Genomic DNA, 24,487 nt, shown 5'->3' on the forward strand with positions numbered 1-24,487 from the left:
TTAAGAACAAATATTAATCTGTATTTTTTTATTTAAAAAAAAAAATATATATATATATATATATATATATATATATAATTGACCACTACCATGAAAGAAATTGTATTTGTACCCATGAATCTGAACAAAAATATTTTTCCTGAACAAAAGGTCACTATTTGAGGAAATACGGCAGTTTTCATTGGTTTATTTATTTTTATTAAATCAAAGTCCTGTCCTTCATGTTAGGCATGGAAGATGGTGAAAGGTCAAAGGTATCGTCAGTACATTTTAAACCAATTTTCTCCCGCTGTTTTTTGTTTTTTAAAATTGTTTTAATTGGGAAAAAGCTGATCTATTAACCATGTTATCTCGAAACATGATACACTTGTTTTTCTTTTATATTTTAGACAATCCTGTCTTTGCTGTCAGCTATTCTGTACATAAAGTTGATTACAAAAATGACAGAAAACTAAGAAGGGGGGGGGGCGGGGGGAGAGCAGCAACATTTGAATCACTATGTGGTGGAAGACGTTTACATTGTGCGAGCATTCCTGAGTTGAGCGAAAGACATTAGAAAATTATATGATGTTTATCAATCGTGTTTGAATTGTATCTTAGATACTTTGTATTAAATGTGGACCATTCACAGAGATGGAAATTATATAAAGACGATAACGCCGCTATTTATTTCTATATATGTATATATACATATTAAAAAAAAAAAAAAAAAAAAATTAAAAAACACGACACTTGTATAATGTTGGCATGTTTGTGTTGAAGCATCATTGAGTTGCCTTTTAAATGTTCTGCTACTGTGGCAAGAAATGTGATGTTCAACAGCTTCAATTGCCTGCAGTTTGATAACATTTCTCTTTGGTTGACTCTGTCTGTTGTTGCACTAGTGAGAGAAAAAAATAATAATATATAGAGACAAATAGTATATATATATATATATATATATATATATATATATATATATATATATATATACACACACACACACACACAGATATATTACAGATGTTTAATGAAGAGTGTTGTTTTTAAATGTTGGGCTGTTTTGTTAATATCTGACTCAATGAGATGCACTTTTATTTGAATGATCATCAGCCCAGTGAGAAGCGATTCATAGTAGGAGTTAGCATCTTCCATTGCTCGCCAAGTGCTTTTTTCAGTTCATTCGCCAGTATGACCTTATGCACACACATGATATTGATTTTTGCATCACGTATACAGCACGCGACAGTTGGAGTCCTTGTGAACGTGGACCTGCTGAGGATGCTCTGCTAAAAGCAGAAGACAGGTGCCAAATAAATCCTCTTGCTCTGCCTGTGCAAATGTCAACCTGATCTTTTTTTGTTTTGTTTATCGAACTGATGAGCCAAATTTCACCGTCACGCATCGTTATCGTCATACTGTACAAACTGTACATACTTGTATTCCACGTATGAACGATTGTACTCTTGACCATTTATCCGAATTGTATTTTGCATATTACCTCAGCACTTATCCGGGCGATTAAGTGTTCCGTTTGTTTATTGTTTTTGTGTGTGTGTTTCAAATGCTAACAGCATCCATAAACTTTATTCATAACAGCAAAAAAAAAAAAAAAAAGTTGTTGACGGTTCCAAAAATGATGATGACCGCAATAGATGGTTTGATCTCTCATTTGTTGTCATCAATAAACCTGCTTTAAAATATGGAGTTTTTCAGGGATTTATTTGAGTTTGCGTTGGTGGCAGAAAGAATCATAATGATATTTTAAAGTGATGATTATTTTCAGGTTTCCAGGCTGTTTGTCTTATGGACGCGTGTTAACGGGCAAATAATATTTACCTCCTTTGACAATTTTTCTTCTGTTAAAAAAAAAAAAAAAAAAAAAAATGTTTTAAAGGTTGGCCTTATACAATATCTTTTCCCATTTAAATCAGTTCTAACGCCACATGACAGGTGTCCAGGATTCAACATTATGCTAACCGCTTTCTAGCCTTGAGGCTAATGTTAGGCAAAGTCAATGCGGTTTTAGCTAAAGTACATCAAGCTGTCAACTATTATGTGTCATTTAATGAAACAGTCTGTTTGAATTGTGTCCAAAAGCATTGGAAAGACAAGGTCAATTCCTTTGATTTTGTTGTGTACTGAAGACATTTGCGTTTCAGATCAAAAGATGAATACGGCACAAAAGTTCCGAATTCCAGCTTTAATTTCATGGTATTTACATCTAGACAGGACAGCGCACCTTTTTCTTGAAGCCACCAACTCTTCAAGTGTGCAAATGTATTGGAACGGACATGATTAAATTAACTTAAAGTGAATAACATTTCATACTTGGTGGCATAACCTTTACCTGCAATAACCTGCGACCGGCGGACCGATGGGGACTGGTTAGCACGTCTGCCTCACAGTTCTGAGGACCGGGGTTCAAATCCCGGCCCCGACTGTGTGGAGTTTGCATGTTCTCCCCGTGCCTGCGTGGGTTTTCTCCGGGCACTCCGGTTTCCTCCCACATCCCAAAAACATCCAGGTTGCTTGATGACTCTAAATAGCCCGTAGGTGCGAATGTGAGTGTGAATGGTGGTTTGTTTATATGGGCCCTGCGATTGGCTGGTGACCAGTTCAGGGTGTACCCCGCCTCTCGCCCCGAGATAGTTTGAATAGGCTCCAGCACACCGGTGACCCTAGTGAGGATAAGCGGTAAAGAAAATGGAGGGATGTTTGCGACCTATTGACTGCAGACTGCTGCATTCTTCATTTGAAATGCTTTTCCCGGCCTTTTCTTGTTTGTTTCTGGGAGTTCAGTCTCCTCTTCAGGAGGTAAAATGCACGCTCCATTGGGTTAAGGTCTGGTAATTGACTTGGCCCGTCTAAGACCTTCCACTCTTTCACCCTGATGAAGTCCTTTGTAGTGTTGGCACTGTGTTTTGGTTCAGTCTCGCTGCGTGATGACGCTTCTCCCGATTAGTTTGGATGCATTTTTCTGTAAATTGCCAGACAAAATGGTTTTGCAGACATCAAAATTCATTCTGCTGCCACAATCATGAGTTACATCATCAATAAAGACTAGTGAGCCTGTTCCAGAGGCAACCATGCAAGCCCAAGCCATGACATTACCTCCACCATGCTTCGCAGAGGAGCTTGTGTGTTTTTGATCATAAGCAGATCCTTTCTTTCGCAATACTTTGACCTTTCCATCACTTTGGTCGAGGTTAACCTTGGTCTCATCAGTCCAGAAAACATTATTCCAAAACCTTTGCGGCTCATTGCTTTACTTCTTTGCAAAATCCAATCTGGCCTTCCGATTCCTTTTGCTGATGAGTGGTTTGCATCTTGTGGTATGGTCTGTATATTTCAGTGGATTGTGATACCTTCACCCCTGCCCTGTGGAGCTTGGCAAACCATTTTGTCTGGCAATTTAAAGAAAAATGCATCTAATCAGGAGAAGCTTCATCATGCAACAAGACAATGACCCAAAACATACGGCCAAACACAAAAAAGGACTTCATCAGGGGGCAAAGGTGGAAGGTCTGAGACTGGCCAAGTCAATCACCAGACCTTAACCCAATAGAGCATGAATTTTACCTCCCGAAGGAGACTGATGGGAGAAACAAACAAGAACTGAATGAGATTGCAGTTAAGGCCTGGAAAAGCATTTCAAATGAAGAATGCAACAGTCTGGTGAAGTCAATGGAACGCAGGCTTGAAGCAGTTATTGCAAGTAAGGGTTATGCCACCAAATATTAAATGTTATTCATCCATCCATCCATTTTCTGAGCCGCTTCTCCTCACTAGGGTCGCGGGCGTGCTGGAGCCTATCCCAGCTGTCATCGGGCAGGAGGCGGGGTACGCCCTGAACTGGTTGCCAGCCAATTCGCAGGGCACATACGCACAAACGCACAAACATAAATGTTATTCACTTTAAGTTAATTGAATCATGTCTTTTCCAATACTTTTGCTTTCTTGAAAAGTGGGTGGCTTCAAACAAAGGGTGCTCTGTCCTGAGTTGGTTAACACATCTAGATGTAAATACCATGAAATGAAAGCTGGAATTCTGAACTTTTGTCTCATATTCATCTTTTGATCTGAAACCCAAATATCTTCAGTATTCAACAAAAAGAAAGGAATTGACCTTGCCGTTCCAAAAGTTTTGGAGGGGACTGTAGTTGATTATGACATTAACTTTGTCATCACATCATGTCTTTGCCACTGCTTCCAAAGTTTTTCTGTACTCTCTCAACTTTTTAGCCCTCATCTTGGTACATCTAAGGAGATTTGAAAATGTATAAGATAGCTGATATTAACTGATTAGGGATATACTGAAAAAAACCGAATGAACATGAGTCTGTCTACTATTCTTTCAGTTTTAAGCCCTGCTTATCTTCTTCACAAGCTCAACGTCCAACATGGCGGACAAACAAATAGAGACCATGTGATCGAAAATTATCTACCAAACATACACTGAATAAAATGATACACTTAACACTTGTTTTTGCTCTTATTTTTTTTCAGCTGAACTCAAAGTTCTAAGTCCTTTTCTATGTTAACCAAATGCCTATTTCATAATATTGTTCGCAAATTTGTCTAAATCTGTGTCAGTGTGCACTTTTACTTTGCTGAAATCACACAATCAAAATGCTGATTTGACACAATGTTTCTTGTTGAGCAAAGCTTCGGCCCTTCTTTCTAAATTTACCTGCCTGCTCTTTTTTCACCGCAGTTTGTATCCGTTTCCCCTCCACATTGATCAAATACCCAAAACGTTGATGACAGTTGAACCTTTTAATTTGTTAAAAAGTTCTTAATTTGTATTTTTTTTTTTTTAAACAACATAGGATAGACACAGAAGGCACTTAAATAAAAAACAGGTTAAATAATTGTTGCTGTGTTATTCAAGACAGAATGAAGTTTTGTATTAAAAAGCTTCACTTTTCAGTGGTAAAGACAAGAAATGACAGCACCATTGGCAAACTTTTTCACCTGACATAAAATGTCGCATGATTTATATCTACAGTACAATAGAAACAACATTACCAAATGAAATAATGCCCACTATATATATATATATATATATATATATATATATATATATATATATATATATATATATATATATATATATATATATAAAAACACACACACCCTGTATATATGTATATATACATAATATACATATGTATATACATATATACACAGTGCATATATGTATATATACATAATATACATGTGCATACATATACACACACAAAAACAGTGTGTATATATATATATATGTGTGTGTGTGTGTGTATATATATATATATATATATATATATATATATATATATATATATATATATATATATGTGTGTGTATATATATAGATATATACACACATACAAATACACACTTATATATGTGTGTGTATATATATATATATATATATATATATATATATATAATGTATTTTTTAAAAAGTGTTGTTTTTTGTTTCTCACTAGTCAGAGGTTGTGTTTTTATCCTAATTTTTACATATTAGGCTTTGTGGTGTCAGCACTGCGCCAGTCCTGGTACATCTCCACCAGACGGTAGGCCTCTCGCTGTCCAGACATCAATGCACCATGGGTAGTGGAATAGTATTTGCGATGGGTGGCCTCTCCAGCGAACAGGAGCTGCAGGGCCTGAGGACGGAAAATGAGAGAGAGAGAGAGAGATTTGTTTTTCCATCACACATTCTCTCGTGTACTGTTGCCCAATGAAAGTGTTACAGTGTGTGTGAGACATTTGGCTTATTTACACTTTATAAAACCATCTTATTTCTTTACATTCTCTTTCAATATTTTTTATATTTGTATTTTGATTACAGTGCATTCTTTCATCTCCCGTTCCACTTATCCTCACTCGGGTCGCGGGGATGCTGGAGCCTATCCCAGCTATCTCTGGGCGAGAGGCGGGGTACACCCTCAACTGGTCTCCAGCCAATCGCAGGACAACGTTATATAATTAAATTACACAATTTACGTAATTGTAATTTGTTATATTACTAAGAGACAATATGTAATTAAATTACAGTTGCTTTTGGGAAGTTCCATGACTAACAATTTGAGTTCCGGTTGAAAAATCCCTGCCAAAGCTCGGCTGTATTGAGTCACTGGCAGCAAGAACAAGGTAGCATCTTTGCCTGTTCTAGTGGCAATATTCCGAACGTGACCGGAAGGTCATTATTAACACACAGTTGTGATTTCGTGAAGTAATAAAGCCCACATACAAACTAACACGACATATTATTAACACACACTTCTAACAATGCGGGAAGAAACAAAGGACCGAGTTAACGTGAATGACTAATGACGATCAAATTTAAGTCGCGAATTAAGTAGTCTTGCCTGTCATACAAGCATACAACCTTTGATTAATTTAGCCAAAAAAAGAACATGCACTGCAACCGTTACCGGAGCCTTGGTGCTGTTGCCGTAAGGCAGCGGCATGGCCAGACTCTCAAAGTCTTCGCCACTGGAGCCCACCCTGGTGTAGGCGTAAGACCCTCGAAAGTATTGGTTACTACCCCAGGAGGAGCGCAGGATACGCCGGGGCTTTGGAATCTTAGGGTTCCCTGTGGATAAAAAGACCATTAGCAGCGTAATCATTACGCATGATTTGCAATGTCTTCCACAGAATCAGAAACAGAATCAGAATCATCTTTATTTGCTAAGTATGTCCAAAAAACACTCAAGGAATTTGTCTCTGGTAGTTGGAGCCGCTCACAGTGTCTCTTGACTTCCGCCAGATTGGACTCCCTTTATTATTTGGAGAGAATGACATTCTGCTGATTAGATTTAAATGCGACTCAGTTGGTTTGCTTGAAGCTTGTTATGACTCTGCGTTAGTCACAGTTCCTTTGTTCTGGTGGCTGATTTCTTCAAGCATTGACTATTTCCCTTCCTGTAGATTGCAGTGACCGAATACATCAATTGGATTTCCCCCGCTTGATTTCATTTCATCTCGGGCTGTCACTATCAAATCTTTTGAGAATTGATTCTGTATTGATTGAATAATCATCGACAACGCCCACCCCCACCGCACCCTCCCTTACTATGACAAAAAAAAAAAAAAAAAAAAGGTTTTGTTTTTTTTAATACCAGCATACGTTTTATTTTCCTTTATAAGGGGATGGACTTCAATCCTTAACCTAAATGTTTGTACTGAGTGTATGATATAAATTTGGTGTACAGAATTTGAGACAGCAAAATGCTAAACGATTAGCAATCGTGATTAGCATTAGCGTGCAAGAGATGTCAAGAAAAAACACGAACTACCATTCAGCACACTCATACTTATATGTACATTTCACATCTACCAGTGTCTTAAAGATCACTTACAGATGATCCTTTGTTGCTTTGGAAAAGGTTGATTTCATTTCATTCAACTTCGGTTAGCGTTAGCTCATTAATGGCAATTCCTCTACCTTTGTCCTCAGCCTATCAAAATGCGTATTCACTATCTGCCTTTATCATTTTTTCTTTCAGAAGGATTAGGAAGTACACGTTTGAACATTTAATTGCGACAAGGTATGATAGTGGTTAAGAAGTCTTAAAAATCCTACCAAGAACATTTGTCTCATTTCTAGTCAAAACAAAATCGCTTTACACTTATTACACTGTTTTAGTTTAATATTATTACTTATGTAATTAAATATTGTTCAAAAACCATTTTCATCATAATTGTATGAGGTAATGGCATTATCAAGCAACGGTATTTGGTATCAGCGAAGTCAAATGTTAACACTTTAGTCTGGAAAGAAATGTGGTATTGTTCATCCCAAGAAATACAGATCAGGATCGACTCAAGCTAAAAAAAAAGCTAAGGATGAACAGGAATGCAGTGACAAACTCTCAGGACATTCAGTGCGTTCTTGTGCGCCCCGAGACAAAAAGCAAGCACGATGTATGATAAAACTAAATTGCAGACACACAACTTGAATTTCTTTGAAATGGGCAACAAAGATGGCGATTGTTATGCCTGGGAGAAGCATGAGGGCTCCCTCAAGCAGCGAGGTTTTTGCCCATCTGCGGTGCATACACGTCGGTCCAAAAGGCCAAGCGAAACATTGAAAAGTCATAGGACCAGTGGTGGCTGGCACAATTCAAATCAGTGTTGTAGCATCACAAAGGCCACGGAGCATGGAATCACCTATTGAGTTCCACTCTCTGGCCCAATTGCCTATTACTTTTCAGAAAATTCCATAACTTAATAAGCAGCAATGAAACTAGTACTACCGAGAAGCCCAGCAGTCCTATGACAACCTCGTTCATCAACAGACAGTGGAAAAATAATTTCACACAGCACCTGAGTGGGACTTTGGTTAAGGTTAGACATTTAAAACAGCTTAAGTTTAGATGCTCACAATCTTCCAGAATTTGCTGGAATCTTGCGCCGTTGAATGATCTGACCTCGTCTTGTCTCTCCTTTCCATTAGCTTGTTTTGAGTTGCACCACCTAGAGAGCTTGCGAGTGAGCGCCTCAAAATTCATTTACGTTTTCATCCTCAGCTTAATTCTGAATTAACCGATTGGGAGTTGCGGTGTGGTTAAAAATCGCTACCGTCCTCCTTGCACTTTTACAGGATCTCACCGAAGATGTAAGTCAAAGCGTGTCACCGCAACTCCCAATCGGTTAATTCATCGACTGGTGACCTCCTGCAGGCGACAAGACACTGGTGAGTATATGTGTGTAATTAACGCGCCTTTGACGGGATTAAACCCAGCTGGCCTGACTGAGGAGTATGTGTGTGCATTTGAACGTCTGCATATGACTCCCGCTTGCCTCATGACAGGAAGCGCTTTAACTCACAACCAACAGTAACCTATTGCCGCGACTGCTTACAGAGTCGAAACCACAGATGTTCTCCATTTCTGAGCACGTCCTGGCACGAGTCGCGATAACGTTTGTCATGGTGTCTTTTGCCTTTTGGGGGCGGGGGGTCAATTAATAGTGAGGGTTAACTGTACGCACGTCTCTGCCCAATGGCTACAGGTCAATATCAATAATACAGTAAAATGTACACTGCAGAGTGAACTATATTTAGTCTTTATGTGAGGATACTCACCTCCCAGGCACGAGCAGTAATTCCCCACTACACATCATTGTTCATCACCACATCCGAATCATCTTTACTTGCCAAGTTTGTTAAAAACACACAAGCAAGCCTCCCTTTTAACTACACCATTGTTGCAAATCATCAAGTATTGAAATTATGAGGCAGTTGTTTTTACATAGTTTTATGATGCAACAAATTGTTGTTGTTTTTTTTAACTGGGGTATGACAGTTAGGAATACTAATCATGTTACTTAAAACATTTCCAGGGCAGTTCAAGAAAGAAAGAAAAAAAAAAAAAAAAAAAAAGAAAAAAAGAAAATCATAAAATCCAATAACTCGGCTAAGTCGACTTCAAAAATAGGTCGACGCAGAAGTTCTGCCTCGGGGCCCCCATCTCCCCGAAAAAAAGGAAAAGAAAAATTCCTTCCGGAAACATGTCTGCACAGCGTCTCCAGGCGGACGCAGTGTTGGGCCACTGAAATAAGTGATTTTTAAGACACTATTAGATGTGTAATGTATATATAACATGATGTATGAGCGTTAGTTTTTTTGTTTTTTGTTTTTTTAAACCAGAAATGGTAACCGCTCGCGTGCTAATGCTAATCGAGATTGCTAACCGTTTAGGTGATTTTGTTGTCTCAAATTCTTTACAGTTTATACCCTCCACTCAGTATCAACATATTCAGTTTAAGGATACAAGTCTAGCCCTCATCAATGAGAATAAATTGCATGTTTGTAGTAAAAAACAAAATACATTTTACAATGCAATGCATCATGTTTGTGGGTGTTCTGACCTGTAAAGAGCCTAAGCAGCTCTGTGCACGTCTCCGCTACAGTTTCGTCATCGCAGCGCTCCATGTAGAGGGCCTCCTCCCCGCATATCCAGCCACTCAGCATGTAGCCGTAGCGCTCCGGCGGGTAGAGCACGTCGAAGCTGCAGATCTTCTTGTACCACAGCTCCTCGGGGTAGGTCAGCTGTTCAAGCTGAGCCTCGTCTTCCCACACAAACTGAATGCTGTTACACTCGGGGCTCCAGAATGGCTCGGCGTACTCTAAGAAAATCTTATCTGTGGTGCTGATGCCCAGCTTCTCAATGGCAAGCACCTTGTCCTCGGGGAGAGAAGGTGAGAACATGCCCTCGTGGTTGTGCTTCAACAAACCTAAGGAGACCGTCACGATCACGTGGTCGGCCATGATCCACTCCTCGTCTTCGCACTCCACGCAAATGGGGCGGCGCGCGTTGAGGGGATCCTGGCGCCCGCTGTTGTTTCGATTGTGGTTGTTGTCCCGGTTTGCGTCGTCGCTCCTGCCGATCGACTCGTAGTGCCGGGCCGAGTAGTTCCAGTGGATGCAGCGGACTGGTTTGTTAAGGCAGATGGTGTGAGGGGGGATGTGCCTGGCCAGGAGCGCCACGATCTTATTGAAGCCTGCGGGAATGACATAATGTGCACCAGGGATCTCAGTCCACTCGCCAAACTCACTCAGAGACACCTCATCCATGTTGGGTGAGCTGCTTTCACAACTCTCTACCTAAGGAAAGACATTTTACAATATTTCTTTTATTAGTGACACGTTTGTGAGACTGAAATATATTGCGTCGCGTCCTCCGCTCATAAACATTCACCAAAAATAGTTTTACACATACAACTAATTTTAACAAAGCAAAAACTATTTGTATGGTGAAACTTGCTAGAACGTTAGAGGGTCTACAGTTTGACAAGGAAGGAGACACTTGGGAACCACATTTGCTAACATAATGTAAGTGAGAAATCAAAATGGAAACCACATGCCTCACTATGAAACAGAAGGATTTGAGACTTAAGCATTTACCCTCAATGAGGAAAATCGCTACTCTAGTGCATAGAAGGACATTATTTAAAAAATAAACTGTGCAAGAAATGATTGTGTCAAAGAGTTAAATGACAAAAATCATCTCACTCTTTTTTTGTGTGTGTGATAAAAGCTCATTAATGTCACTTGTTGAGGTGTGAAGAGACGGCAATGTTTGCGGTCTCCAGACAATTACTGTATAGGTATTCAAAATAGATTTGAAATTAGCGTGGGCAGCTGTGGCTTGTTCTTCAGCGTGGAAGACTGCAGGCAGGAATGTAGACAAGGATGCCAAATTTACATGCTTTACAAACGCATACACACACCTTGAGGTACTGTTGAAGCATGGACAATTTGAGCTTCTTGGCGCCCTCGGAATCATCGGGGTCCATCGTGATCCGCTTGCGCACCACATCTCGTGTAAAGACGCCAACGCTGTTCTGGCTTTCGGCGCAAACGGGCTTCCCGTGCTGGAAGAACTCCTGAGTCAGCTCGTACACCTAAAGGAAGGGGGGGGGGGGGGGGAAGCAAACGAGACAGAGCGTAATCAAGTCTGTGAAAAGAGGAAGAGGTATGTGCAGAGTACAGAGGTCAAAGGAGGAGGACAACCACAGCAGTGAACTTGAATACACCGGACCAAAGCATTCCGCCCAAGCTTCCACGTGTCAAGTGGAGTCGCTCCGAGCAGACTTTGGAGAAGCGGGGTACGCACGAGACTGGTCACCAGTCATTTACAGGGCACATACAAGTAAACGCTCACATTCACAACTACATAGGCGAAACAAAGTCTACACACCTCTGTTCAAATGCCAGTTTGTTTTTTTTGTAACATCAAAAATGAGAACAGGATAAAGCTTTTCAAAGCTTTTCTCACCATTAATGTGACCTATAACCTGTGCAACTAAAAGACAATGACATCTCTTGGCGAGGGAAAGTACAACTAAAGAACTGAAGAATAAGGGGTTGCACAAGTGTGGAGACCCTCTAACTGCGGCTATGGCTGGCTTCGGAATTCACCAATCACGTTCAAACTCATTGATAAATGGGGTCAGCACACCCCTGCCACGAATTGAAGTGCCTCGGAGTAAACCCAAATAAAGATCAGCTGTTCTAGTAGGCTTTTCCAGACATGTTTGCTTTCTAGCAAAGGCCTGAAGGTTAGAAAGAAAACACATTTCAGGAAAGGTTTACCGGAACAGTTGAACTTTATTTGGGGTTAATCAGAGGCACTTTAAAATGGTGGCAGGTGTCTGCTAAATCTCATTTATCATGAGTTTGAATGTGATTGGTTAACTCCAAGCGGCAGGGTGGACCACTGGTTAGCACGTCTGCCTTACAGTTCTGGGGACCGGGGTTCAAATCCCCGGCCCCGCCTGTGTGGAGTTTGCATGTTCTCCCCGTGCCTGCGTGGGTTTTCTCCAGGCACGTCCGGTTTCCTCCCACGTCCCAAAAACATGCATTAATTGAAGACTCTAAATTGCCCGTAGGTGTGACTGTGTGTGCGAATGGTTGTTTGTTTCTATGTGCCCTACGATTGGCTGGCGACCAGTTCAATGTGTACACCGCCTTTCGCCCGAAGATAGCCGGGATAGGCTCCAGCACGGCCGCGACCCTCCTGAGGATAAGCGGAACTGAAGATGAATGAATGAATGAATGAATGGTTAACTCCAGTTATAAGAGGGTATGCACACTTGTGTAACCACATTATCTTCTTTTCCTTTCGACTTGTCCCGTTAGGGGTCACCACAGCGTGTCATCCTTTTCCTGCATCCTCCTCCCTAACAGCAACTGTCCTCATGTCTTCTCTCATGAAAAAAAAGATTAAGTACAGGGATATCCTGGACGAAAACCTTCTCCAGAGTCCTCAAAACCTCAGACTGGGCCGAAGGGTCACCTTCAAAAAAGGCAATGACCCTAAGCACACAGCTAAAATACTGAAGGAGTAGTTCCAGAACAACTCCGTGACTGTTTTTGAATGGCCCAGCCAAAGCCCTGACTTAAACCCAATTGAGCATCTCTGGAAAGACCTGAAAATGGCTGCCCGCCAACATTCACCATCCAACCTGACACAACTGGAGAGGATCTGCAAGGAGGAATGGCAGATGATCCCCAAATCCAGGTTTGAAAAACTACTAAATACTGATCAAAGGGCTCTGAATACTTATGGCTGTGTGATATTTCAGTTTTCCTTTTTTAATAAATCGGCCAAAATTTCAACAATACTGTTTTTTCTGTCAACATGGGGTGCTGTGTGTACATTAATGTGGGGGAAAAATTAACTTAAATGATTTTAGCAAATGGCTGCAATATAAAAAAAGAGTGAACATTTTAAGGGGGTCTGAATACTTTCCGTACCCACTGTATATTCTGTCTTACTTCAACTAATCTTCATTCCTCTGCTTTCCAGTGCATGCCTCCATCTTTCTAACTGTTCCTCCACCTGCCCCCTGCTTTCACAATGTCATCTGCAAACATCATGATCCACGGGGGATTCCAGTCTAACCTCATCTTTCAGCCTATCCATCACCACTGCAAACAGGAAGGGGCTCAGGGATGATCCATGATGCAGTCCCACCTCCACTTTAAATTCTTCTGTCGTACCTAAAGCACACCTCACCGCTGTTTTGCTGCCCTCATACATGTCCTGTATTATTCTAACATACTTCTCTGCCACTTCAGGATTCCACATGCAGTACCACAGTTCCTCTCTGGGTACTGTGTCATCGGCATTGTCTAGATCTACAAAGACACAATGTACCTCGTACTGATCTTCTCTGTACTTCATCAACACCCTCAAGGCAAATAGTTCATCTGTGGTACTCCTTCGAGGCAGAAACTCCACAGCCACCTCTCCTAGATGCTTCCATACCTCCACAGTCATCATGTCATCTGGACCAACTGCCTTTCCATTTTTCATCCTCTTTAATGCCTTTCTAACATCCCCCTTACTAATCACTGGCACTTCCTGGTCCACCACACTTGCCTCGTCTACTCTCCCTTCTCTCTCATTTTCCTCATTCATCAACTCCTCGAAGTATTCTTTCCATCTATCCAGCACACTACTGGCACCAGTCAACACATTTCCATCTCTATCCTTAATCACCTTAACCTGCTGCACATCCTTCCCATTACTATCACTCTGTCTGGCCAACCTGTATAGATCCTTTTCTCCTTCTTTAGTCTACAACCTGCCATACATGCTATCATATGCCTCTTGTTTGGCCTTTGCCACCTCTACCTTCGCCCTATGTCGCATCTCCATGTATTCCTTTCTCCTCTGCTCGGTCCTCTCAGTGTCCCACTTCTACTTAGCTATCGTCTTTCCTTGTATGATTTCCTGTACTTTGATGTTCCACCACCAAGTCTCATTCTCTCACTTTCCTACCAGAAGTACTCTCCTGCCCGTCTCACAGATCAGCTTGGCTGCAGTGGTCCAGTCTTCTGGAAGCTCCTCCTGTCCACCGAGAGCCTGTCTCACCTCTTCCCGAAAACCTGCACAACACTCGTCGTGTCTCAGCTTCCACCACATGGTTCTCTGCTCTGCCTTTGTCTTCTTAATCTTCCCCCCAACCACCAGAGTCATCTTACACACCACCATCCTATGCTGTCTAGCCACACTCTCCCCTACCGCTACCTTAGAGCTGGTAACCTCCTTCAGATGACATCGTCTGCACAAAATGTAATCCACCTGCGTGCTTCTCCCTCCGCTCTTGTAGGGCACCCTATGTTCCTGCCACCAACGGAAGAAAGTGTTCACTACAGCCATTTGCATCTTTTCTGCAAAGCCTACCACCATCTGTTCCTCTAAGTTTCTTTCTTGGATGCCAAACTTACTCATCACTTCTCCCTCACCCCTGTTTCTTTCACCAATATGGCCATTACAATCTGCACCAATCACGACTCTCTCTCTGTCTGGGATGCTCGGAACTACTCAGTCTAGCTCCTTCCAGAATTACTCTTTTACCTCTACGTCGCATACTACCTTTGGGATCAATAAAGTCATTGATCGGCTCCGCAAAAGACAATTACTCCGCGTCGCCGCGTGCACAGTACATTTGAATCCAAAAGCTAGTTTATTTTTAGCCTTGTCGCGTGTCTTTTGACGTAGTACTGTAAATATCTGACTGCCAAAGAAGTTATTAAAAAACAAAAACTCGGGGTGTGGGACAGACAACACGTCGGAGACAGGCAACACGTAATGCCCGGATGGGGAAAAACGTGTGTTGGTGGTCACCGGTGCTCAGGACAGTAGAGGACGTTCGTTTAAGGCTTGCTTGGGGTATGTTCACTGTACTTTTAATACGATACGGCTCGCAAGCAGGCAATAAAATGTTATGTAGCCTAGCAAGCTACTGCTAGCACGAACGGTTAGACGTAAACATGCCGCCGTTCTGTCGAATCATGCTCTAACGTTTCGGTGTGGGGGAAGTCATTTAATTTAAAATAAAGTAATTTAATTACAGTAAGTTAGCACCCATTATTTCTGTCACGTTGTAATGTTGGTTTGACCTGACTGATTAGAATACACGATCTGACTAGAGCAGTGATTTCCAACCTTTATGGAGCCAAGGAACATATTTTACAATTGAAAAATCTCACGGCACACCAACAAACAAAAATGTCACAAAAAGTGGAGACATTAATTACTGTATGTACTTCCTGCCATCTAATAGAAGGCCATTCATTTGTTCTGTCTGTCACTATGGCTCACTGGCATAAATAGAGGAACAAAAATACATTATATATTGTAAATATAATCTTTTTAGCAATTAAGTACACAAGTATATACAGTAAATAAACAGGTCATATAAATAGACACGTTCCTCCATCTTGTGATCGGATCGGTGCTCGGTTATCGTTTTTTTTAAACTCACTGATCGGTGATCGGCCCCAAAAATCCTGATGTGGAAAGAAAGATGCAGTCAAAATATCCCACTTAGTCCCCCAAGAGTCATTTCAGGTAGATTGTACATCGTCACTGTTTGGGATGTCTTCTCGACACTGCCCTGTGTGTTTTGGGGCAAGTCCAATTGCCTGGAGGCTGTTGGAAGGACAAGGACATGCCGGAGGGACAGCAAGCCAGGGAACGCCTCATGTGTATCTACAGGGACAGCTGACCCCTATTACCAAGACTTTTTTTTTTTTGAGGGCTCGATATGTCCTGAATGTCTGTGACTACAATGGGAAGCGATTGTCAGGGGAAGAATAGCTACTGGTGACCTGACATTTACGCTTAATTTTAGTCGACAAGTTGTTTTAGGTTAATGGATTTAATAACACGCTTGAAGCCAAACCAAATCTGGGACTGTATAAAAACAATATCAACCCATGTTGACAGCAACCTGCCCATCTGCTACAAATAGTTTTGGTGGTTTGGTGTGTGATATTTGGGGTGGTGGGGAATCCCCAGGAGCCCAGGGGAAAACGGAAACAAACCAATGGTTCTGTTTGTTTATGTGATAAGTGTGTGTCGCTCTAACTGCTTTTCCAAATAAGGCATGACGCAGCCCACACTCACAATGCACACAGAAGGGCTCTATTATTTGCTAATTGCAGAGCTTTAGCTATTAGCTATCATTTAGCTATTGTCCTGCAACCTGGACAAAGATTTAAGATTGGGCGCAGATGTTCACAGCAGGACAGAGGCTGTGACATGGACGCTTTTGCCAAAGTGTGTGTTTGTTTGTGTAGCAGTAGAACAGTCATGGGCAGGTCGGTAATGGTAAAAACAAACGTACATTGTTCTGTTTTTGTGAGTGCACTGCATATCAGAATGGGGAGACAAAAGTGTCACATCGCAGGTTTAGGCATTGGCCCGTGCTGTATTGTTACTCTGGTAGCTGCTTTTGTATTCATATTATTGTTTGCACCATAGAAGAACATGAAAAGAATTGAAGTGTTTTGCTATTTTTATGTTTTATATCTTATTTTCCTTCTAGTTGAAACAAAAAGAAAAAAGAAAGGTTAACCCTAACCCACGACTTGAAGCGCCTTCTCATTAGGTCATCATTAAAGTTAAGTGTTTTATTTTAAATAATTAATTTGACCCAAGAATCTATCATTTCTATTTTCCGTCATTTCTGGTAGAAAACTAGCCAACCAGGACAACGGAAAGGACTGTGTTCCGCCTTAGTGATTTTTGTTGTTGTTGTTGACGTAATTGCAGTTTTCCCACCTTTCCCCACTTGTGCGTTCAACCATATACGTCAACTGATATGCATGAGACAGTCTGAATGATGTCCGGCGGGATTTTAAGTTTTGTGTTTTATGAAGTACTGAATAAAATCTTCCGACCGTATGCTTCTTATGTGGCAGCAGGTGAAGTGTTACGAAGCCAAGCAGTGTCATTAAACACAAAAAGGGGTTGTTTACGTAACCCAAATTAATAATGCAATTTTAAAATGTGATGACGGCATTCGTGCTTAAATAACGTGTAACCTCTGTCCTCTCACATCATTGTAGAGGTCACTGAACTCCTCCACTAGGTCCTTGGGGATCCTCTTGCCAATGTTGGTCAGGTAGTGAGCGACGCCGTTCTTGCTGTACAGGCTGATACGACCCACGCTCGTTTCGCCATCTGTGGTTTGTTCCAGCAACCCGTTCTCCTCTGCCAGGTGGTACACCGGGTTCCCTTTGCCGCCATGGATCCAGGTGGCTCCTAGCTCCAAAGCGGTTTCCCCTGCAAGTCAACGCACAGGAATTAAATTGGCACCAATTGCAACTAGTTTTCATGAGTGGCCGACTGTCGCTTTTGTAAATATACATCCGGTTAGGAAGTGAGATCCGGCCGGCCTCTGCTTAGCCATACCAAAGACGTATATACAGTAAATATACTGTATTGTGTTTCACAATAATAACCAAATCTAAAATTTTATATGTACCTGTAGATGGAAAAGCGAAGCGTGGAGTGTCTCTGATGTCAAAATGCATGCGAGGTTTTACAACAAAAATGGTATGAAGCGACACCCAGCTAGCCGCCGCCAAGTCGTACTAAAAAAGTATGTACAGTCAATGTATTGTGTTTTACAATACTTATACAGTAATACATAATACAGTATGTGTATCACCTAATATGTGTGTCTGAGTCACTGACTGTATTTATTATTATTATTTTTTTTTTTAAACACACAGTTGTCCAGATAATTCGCTTTGTCGCATCATCCAATGTACAGCGGGCTTAATAGCTTTTTGTCAGAGCCAAGGAAAGATGATATCACACACGTTTCCAATGTGTCATAGTTGAAAACATCCATCTATCCATCCATTCTCTGTTCTCATATGCCTGGATCAGACTAAAGACAAATTTGGTCTTTCACGATTGCACTATGTCAGACTACTGCCATAAATTCTTGACATATCTCGGTCAATGGCAACACGACACGACATGTATTACAGTCATACACTTTTCATTTTAGCGTCGTAGGGCTATCGTAGAGCCAAATTGTTGCTCGTAGATGATGTCACACTACAAGAAGTTTTGTCATTCCCGACAAAATAGGTCGGGCCCGATCTGGGAAATCGCCTGCGATTGCTGATCGGGCCGATATTGAGGCGAAAACCCTGTAGTCTGATCTCGGCATTTTCCTCACTATGGTCACAGGTGTACTGGAGCTATCCCGGCTGACTTTGGGCGAGAGGCGGGGTAACACTCTGAACAGGTCACCACCCAATCGCAGGGTCACAAATAGACAAACGACCATTCACCCCTACGGACAATTTAGCATCTTCAATTAACCTACCATGCATGGAAACCCACGCAGGCACAGAGAGAACATGTCAACTCCACACAAGGATGCCAGGCCCTCGACCTCTGAACTGTAAGGCGGATGTGCTAACCAGTCGTCCACCGTGTCGCTAATTGAAAACAACCCCAGGTCATTTTATCCCGCAGTATTGAGTGGATTGATCTGTAGATCTGCTTTTGTCAGTATGGTGCCAATTTTGTATTTCTTTCTCACCGTGCTTAACACTTTGAACTCTCCCACCGACGCGGTCTAAAGCCTCTAGGACTGTGACATCGGTGAAGCCCCTCTTGAGCAGGACCTTGGCTGCAGCGAGGCCGGCCAAGCCAGCGCCGATCACGACTATTCGAGGCTGCCGAGTAGTGCGCAGGCCGCTACTAAGAGGATCATCAGTGCCGTCTGAGGAGATTTCACAACTTTGCATGCCGTCCAAGCTCCTCTGCAATTTGGGCTGTTTGGAAAAGATGAAAGAAAGTTGGTCAATCAAATGAAGCAGCCACTCTGACTCAGAAGGCATCTGGAGGTAAATCTAGTCCGCAACCACAACAACTTGTGAACAAATCTGCGCAATCTCTGATGAAGGGTCAGATTTGGTCGGAGATGTGAAAGTAGAAGTATCGGGACACCTGTTGATCATAGGAGGTGAAAATGTGTGTGTGTGGGGGGGGGGGGGGCGTTTGCCCACCTCTTTGTAGCCGTTATCGTAAGACTTTGTTCCAATAATTAAGAAAGATGTTCTTTCCTACTCACCTCAAAGATCTTTAAAGTGGTTTCCAGTTCCTCTACATCGAGCTCATCCAAGCATGCCTTTATTGGCCTTCCTTTGTGGACTGGGCAACAAAAAATGGCCTTCCCCAAATTGTTCCCTCTCGACTGGAAGTATATTATTGTCCAAAATATCTTGGCAAGATAAAGAACTGATTAGGACTCTAGTCCAATCCATGACTGAGTCTTTAATTGATTACAATGTGTCTCACAAGACTTTAGTCAATCATTTCAGTAAAATGTAAAGCACAGTTCGATCGTAATGGATCGATGCAAGACACCACTAATAAAGCACAGCCAGCCCGCCATTTGGCTTGTCTCATGTTGCAACCCAACTCTTTTTCTTATATTTGTTGATTTTCAAACAACTTCCTGTTATGCTATTACAAGTCCTTAAACGGCCCAAAGTCCAATTCTATTTCAGTCCGAGCCCAAGACCTTACACAAACAAAAAGCAATTTCTCATCACAATATGGCTGATTATGCTACAACTACGAAGGCAGATTGGCGGCGGCTGTGCAGACATTACACACACACAGACACACACACACACACACACACAAAAGCTTATTATTCCAGAGCACATGGCTGAAAGCATGAGAGAAAGGACAGCTGCATGAGACAAAAACCTATTACTTGGCAAACCAATGTGACAGAAAAAAAAAAAAAAAAAAAAAATGAATTAGAAATAATAATTAGAAATAATAATAATAACAAATAAATAAACATGACAGTCTCCATTTTCTAGAACAGCGCATCTGCAGGCAATTTTGATCAAGTTGATTGGGGCACAGGCAGACAGATACTGAGGACCGCGGGCATATCTAAATCACCAGCAGATTCTGTATTTAATAAGGGTACCCGCTGACGTCGTCTGTTGCCACACCGGCCGAGAGCAGTGACAAGGCTCCGCCCATGCACGGATCGCTGACAATATGCATCGTCTTCTTCCGCACAGAGATGTCTCCGTCGAGACTCATTGTGCCAGATTTAAAGGGAATGAGAGGAGCCGCTTAGCTTGCGAAGCGAATTAAGTCCACTGTAAACACACAAACAGTGGCGCGTTCCGCCCACTGTCGGATCCGCCGGGCTGCGCTGGTCTTCAAAAATCCCCAACACCAGTCAAACCCGCCCCGGCGCACAGTTGCGGCATCGGATTTACGCCCTTAGCTTGTTGTGTATATTGAGGGCCTTTTGAGAGAAAAAAATGCTTAACGGGATTGCTGCTATGATAAATGGTCACTTGGAGGCGTTTCTCAGTGCAAACGACCAAAACATGCTCGACTGCTCTAAACTGTTGCAGTTTGGAACAGGTGGGATTTATCAACACTATATATTACTGGCGTGCGTGCGACAGGTCTCCGCCCGTTTGATAAATAGAGATTTTTTGGGGGTATTTCCACACATACTAAATTTCAATCCTACGAACAAACTTGGAACCTGGTCTACGCACGCTTTGATAAATGAGGGCCCAGGCACGTCCCACTAATTTTACGGCCCGCTGGCCGTAGCTTGCCTGCCCCTTAAAATAAGTGCAATGACGCTGCGAGATAGTTACTTATTGCAAAGTCCTAAACTTTAAATAAATTTCTAGGGTGTTGTAGTTATGAAACTGTAGGAACATTTCTGACATTCTGTCGATCTGATAATAGACTGGTTCATTAAAAAAAAAATAGAAAAATAGTCAACTACAAACTAAATGGCGTCTTTTAAATCCTGTAAATAGATTTTTTCACCTGGTACAGTTTACATTTGTATCTTGATCATTTCTTTTAGTGATGAAAAGCAACACTGATCTGTTTGGGAAATGATTCTGCTGTATGTTTTTGAATGAAAAAGGCTGACGAAGAAAATATTCGCTCAGTTTTAATTCCGTGGCTGGTTAATACAGCCGCCACATGCTTGACACAATCACGGCAGATTAACGTGTGGGTCGGCCTTGGGTGAATCGGGAGCTCAGAGTGAGGTGGCGTAAGGGGGGGGGCGCTACCACTGACCTAGAAATGGCGATCTACAATACATCTGTCAGTCGCCTTTTTAAAAGAGCAGTCTTGCAATTTAACTGCTTTCCTCCATCTCTCCCCAATTTAATTCCAGCTGCATCCACAGTCAGCTCTGTAATCATTTTGGAGCACCTGCTTTGACAACAACAAACACGTCCCTCCACGCATCAAGCAAGAACCAAAAAAAAAAAAAAAAGCAGCTTAATCTCAGCGGTTTTGGGGTCAAAGGTTAGACATTCCACACTTTTACCCCAGGGATGATGGAATGTCACAAACAATCGCACACTTCATCACTGTACACCAACTGGGAATGCGCCACGAGATTTATTAAAAAAAAAAAAAAAAAGAGAGACAGATAACAGGAAGATTAAAATCAATCATGAGATGAAATTAGCAGAAATAATATTACCGTCCTGAGCACCGGTGACCGACAACACACGTTTTTCCCCACTTTGTCCTTATAATACAAAGTCGGCGCGCTCCACTCTTGTTGTCGTCGCCACGGTAACAACTGTAGCCGGTCGCCTTAGCGTTGGCAAGATAAAGCCCAATGATCGTAAACAAATGGGATGCGGTGGTATCGGAATACAAGGTTTTATTGCAGTAGTCTGACACAGTGCAATCGTGAAAGAGCAAATTTGTCTTGTAGTCTGTCCGACACCGCCGACATGTTTTTTATGCTTATTATTTTTTTAATAACTTCATTGGCCGTCAGATATTTACAGTTCTAAGTCAAAAGACACGCGACAAGGCTAAAAATAAACTAGCTTTTGGATTCAAATATACTGTGCACGATGGCGACGCGGCGTAAATGCCTTTTGCGAAGCCGATCAATTATGTCATTGAGCGGATCGGCGAATTATGACATTAAAGCCGATCATCATAAGATGCTAATTATCGGCAGATACCGATCAGGCCGATAAAATCGGTGTAAAGTCGAATTTTAACATCCACCAGCATTTTTTTCTAACAGTCTTGCCAACCGTTTCAGTGAAATTGACCTGTGACACGAGGCGTTTCAGTTATTTGGTGTTTCAGACGGAACTTTTGGGGGCATTACGTGAAAGGAGTACACAGATAACAGACAAAAACGAAGAACAACATAGTCTGGTGGATATAAATAAGTCGGAATACAGATGCCACGTTACCTCAGTGTGTTCCTACAAAATAAAACCACCACTAGCTGTGAACTGAAAACTGTGAACGAACAACTGAACGGATTCGAAACTATGTGCTCGCCCGAGCAGCGCGTCATTTGCAGTTGGCTAAAAGTATCGTCACCTGTCTTTACCTCAAAGTATCTCCAAACGGGTGCTATGGCCCGTACCAACAAGGTCAGGCTGCTCAAGTGGTATCGTGCAGTATCGGTGCATTTTTACGAGTACTGTACAGTATCAGCAGGTATCATCCCTACAAAATAGGGTAATTAGTTAACCGCTAAAAGATTCAGTGCAGTTCCACACCGCTGTAAACTGCAACCACAATAATAAACATCTTGTGAAATGAAAACCTCGCTGGCATGATCATCAGAGCCGGTGCATGTGCCCCTAATCCTGTGTCCGGGATGAAACAAAAATCCGAACTCAGGTTCGTCCTGGTTTTGCACTGTTGGCTATTAGAAAAGGGGAGCAGACAAGTGAGGGGATGGAACTTCGCCTCGCGCGCGCGCGGGCGCGTGCGTGTGTGTGTGTGCCACGTAGAAGCTGCGATGCCACAGTGCCAGTCGAACACAAACACAGCAAGTGCACAGTTTTCACATCAGCAGCACACAAAGAGCATTTTGTTTTAATAATAAAGAAATAAATAAAAAGAAAGAAAGAAAGAAAGAAAATCGGGGAAACAATGAGAGCAACTGGCCGCGCGTACAACAGTGAAACAAACAGTTCTCTAACTAATGATGTAAAAGAAAAATGACAACAACAAAGAGAGTGTTATCGGTTCTCCACTCCGAAATATTTGTTTGCGCGTGTACATGCGGTAAACAAAACGGACGGTTCTGTTCATGGCAAGTGTCGCAGAATATATATACACACACACACATATATATATATATATATATATATACATATACATATATATATATATACATATACACACATATATATATATATATATATATATACATATATATATATATATATACACACACACACACATATATATATAGTGACCGCTGGTGTGGTGTTACTCACCCGAGTGTCTCGTCGTGTTCACGCCGCGCTGCGGAGCCCCGGCTCGCCTTTTGTGCCAGTGGTTCGCCTCCTTCCCACCGGCTCCACTTTTTTTTTTTTTATTTATGCGTGCAAACCAGAAGCAGCCAGTTTTGTGCGGAGCCGCTGCGTCCTCATTGGCTCTACGTGAGCGCGCGGCGGCGGCGGCGGCGGCGGCGTCACGGCCCCCCCCGCCCACCGCGCGCACACTTCTGCGCTCGCAGAATAAACAAACAACCCCCCCCCCCCCCCCCCCTCACCCACCACCAGGCTCGGCTAGGGGACTGCCAAATAGATGACATTAGCAAAATATCAAGTAGAACTACAGTATACAAACATAATATAGAGAACAATATTTAAAATAATTTGTTTTTTTTTGTTTTTTTAATTTGCACATCAGGTTACTGTAGCATACTTAATGTAATATTGACACTTTTTTTAGAAAAATATGACTGATCATTCGGGAAACTCTTCTTTTATTTAGTGACATTGTTATCCATGTTATCACACGTGTGGGCCCCTTTTCAATCTGAATGATGTTAAGCCAACACAGGCAATGGACTGGGGCCCCAAGATTTACAGGAGCTCCACAACATCTTCTGAAAACGGAATAATAACGTTTTTCTTTGATTCCAAGCAATTGTTAGTGATTTAGTCTTAATTCAAGTGCTTAAAAACAGCTCAGTCTATCACGATTGATTCATTTTCAGTGGCGGTGCTAGCTTGAATGGGCACCCTGCGTATTAAAGCTGCTGAAATGATAAACTAGATGAAATATTGATTCGTGTTTTTCACAACCACATTCTCAGGGCGTCGAATTATTAAAACAGACACAAAAGCCAAGTCATTTGTAGATGAGTGTGGGGGGGGGGGGGGGGGGGGCAT

At 41.9% G+C, this 24,487-nt stretch overlaps 1 protein-coding gene across 1 annotated transcript; it reads right to left on the reverse strand.

Moving 5' to 3' along the window:
• Positions 1-5,412: 5,412 nt before the first annotated feature.
• Positions 5,413-23,675, reverse strand: smox (spermine oxidase). Its single transcript, XM_061679397.1, has 7 exons — positions 23,585-23,675; positions 18,841-19,075; positions 17,335-17,561; positions 11,209-11,382; positions 9,847-10,582; positions 6,408-6,568; positions 5,413-5,636 (listed from the first exon to the last, which is right to left on the reverse strand). The coding sequence occupies exons 2-7, from the start codon at positions 19,046-19,048 to the stop codon at positions 5,484-5,486; spliced, it is 1,659 nt and encodes a 552-aa protein (XP_061535381.1). The 5' UTR covers positions 19,049-19,075; positions 23,585-23,675; the 3' UTR covers positions 5,413-5,483.
• Positions 23,676-24,487: the final 812 nt, after the last annotated feature.

The sequence above is a fragment of the Phycodurus eques genome, chromosome 6 (genome assembly GCF_024500275.1).
Source record: "Phycodurus eques isolate BA_2022a chromosome 6, UOR_Pequ_1.1, whole genome shotgun sequence".
Lineage (NCBI taxonomy): Eukaryota > Metazoa > Chordata > Actinopteri > Syngnathiformes > Syngnathidae > Phycodurus > Phycodurus eques.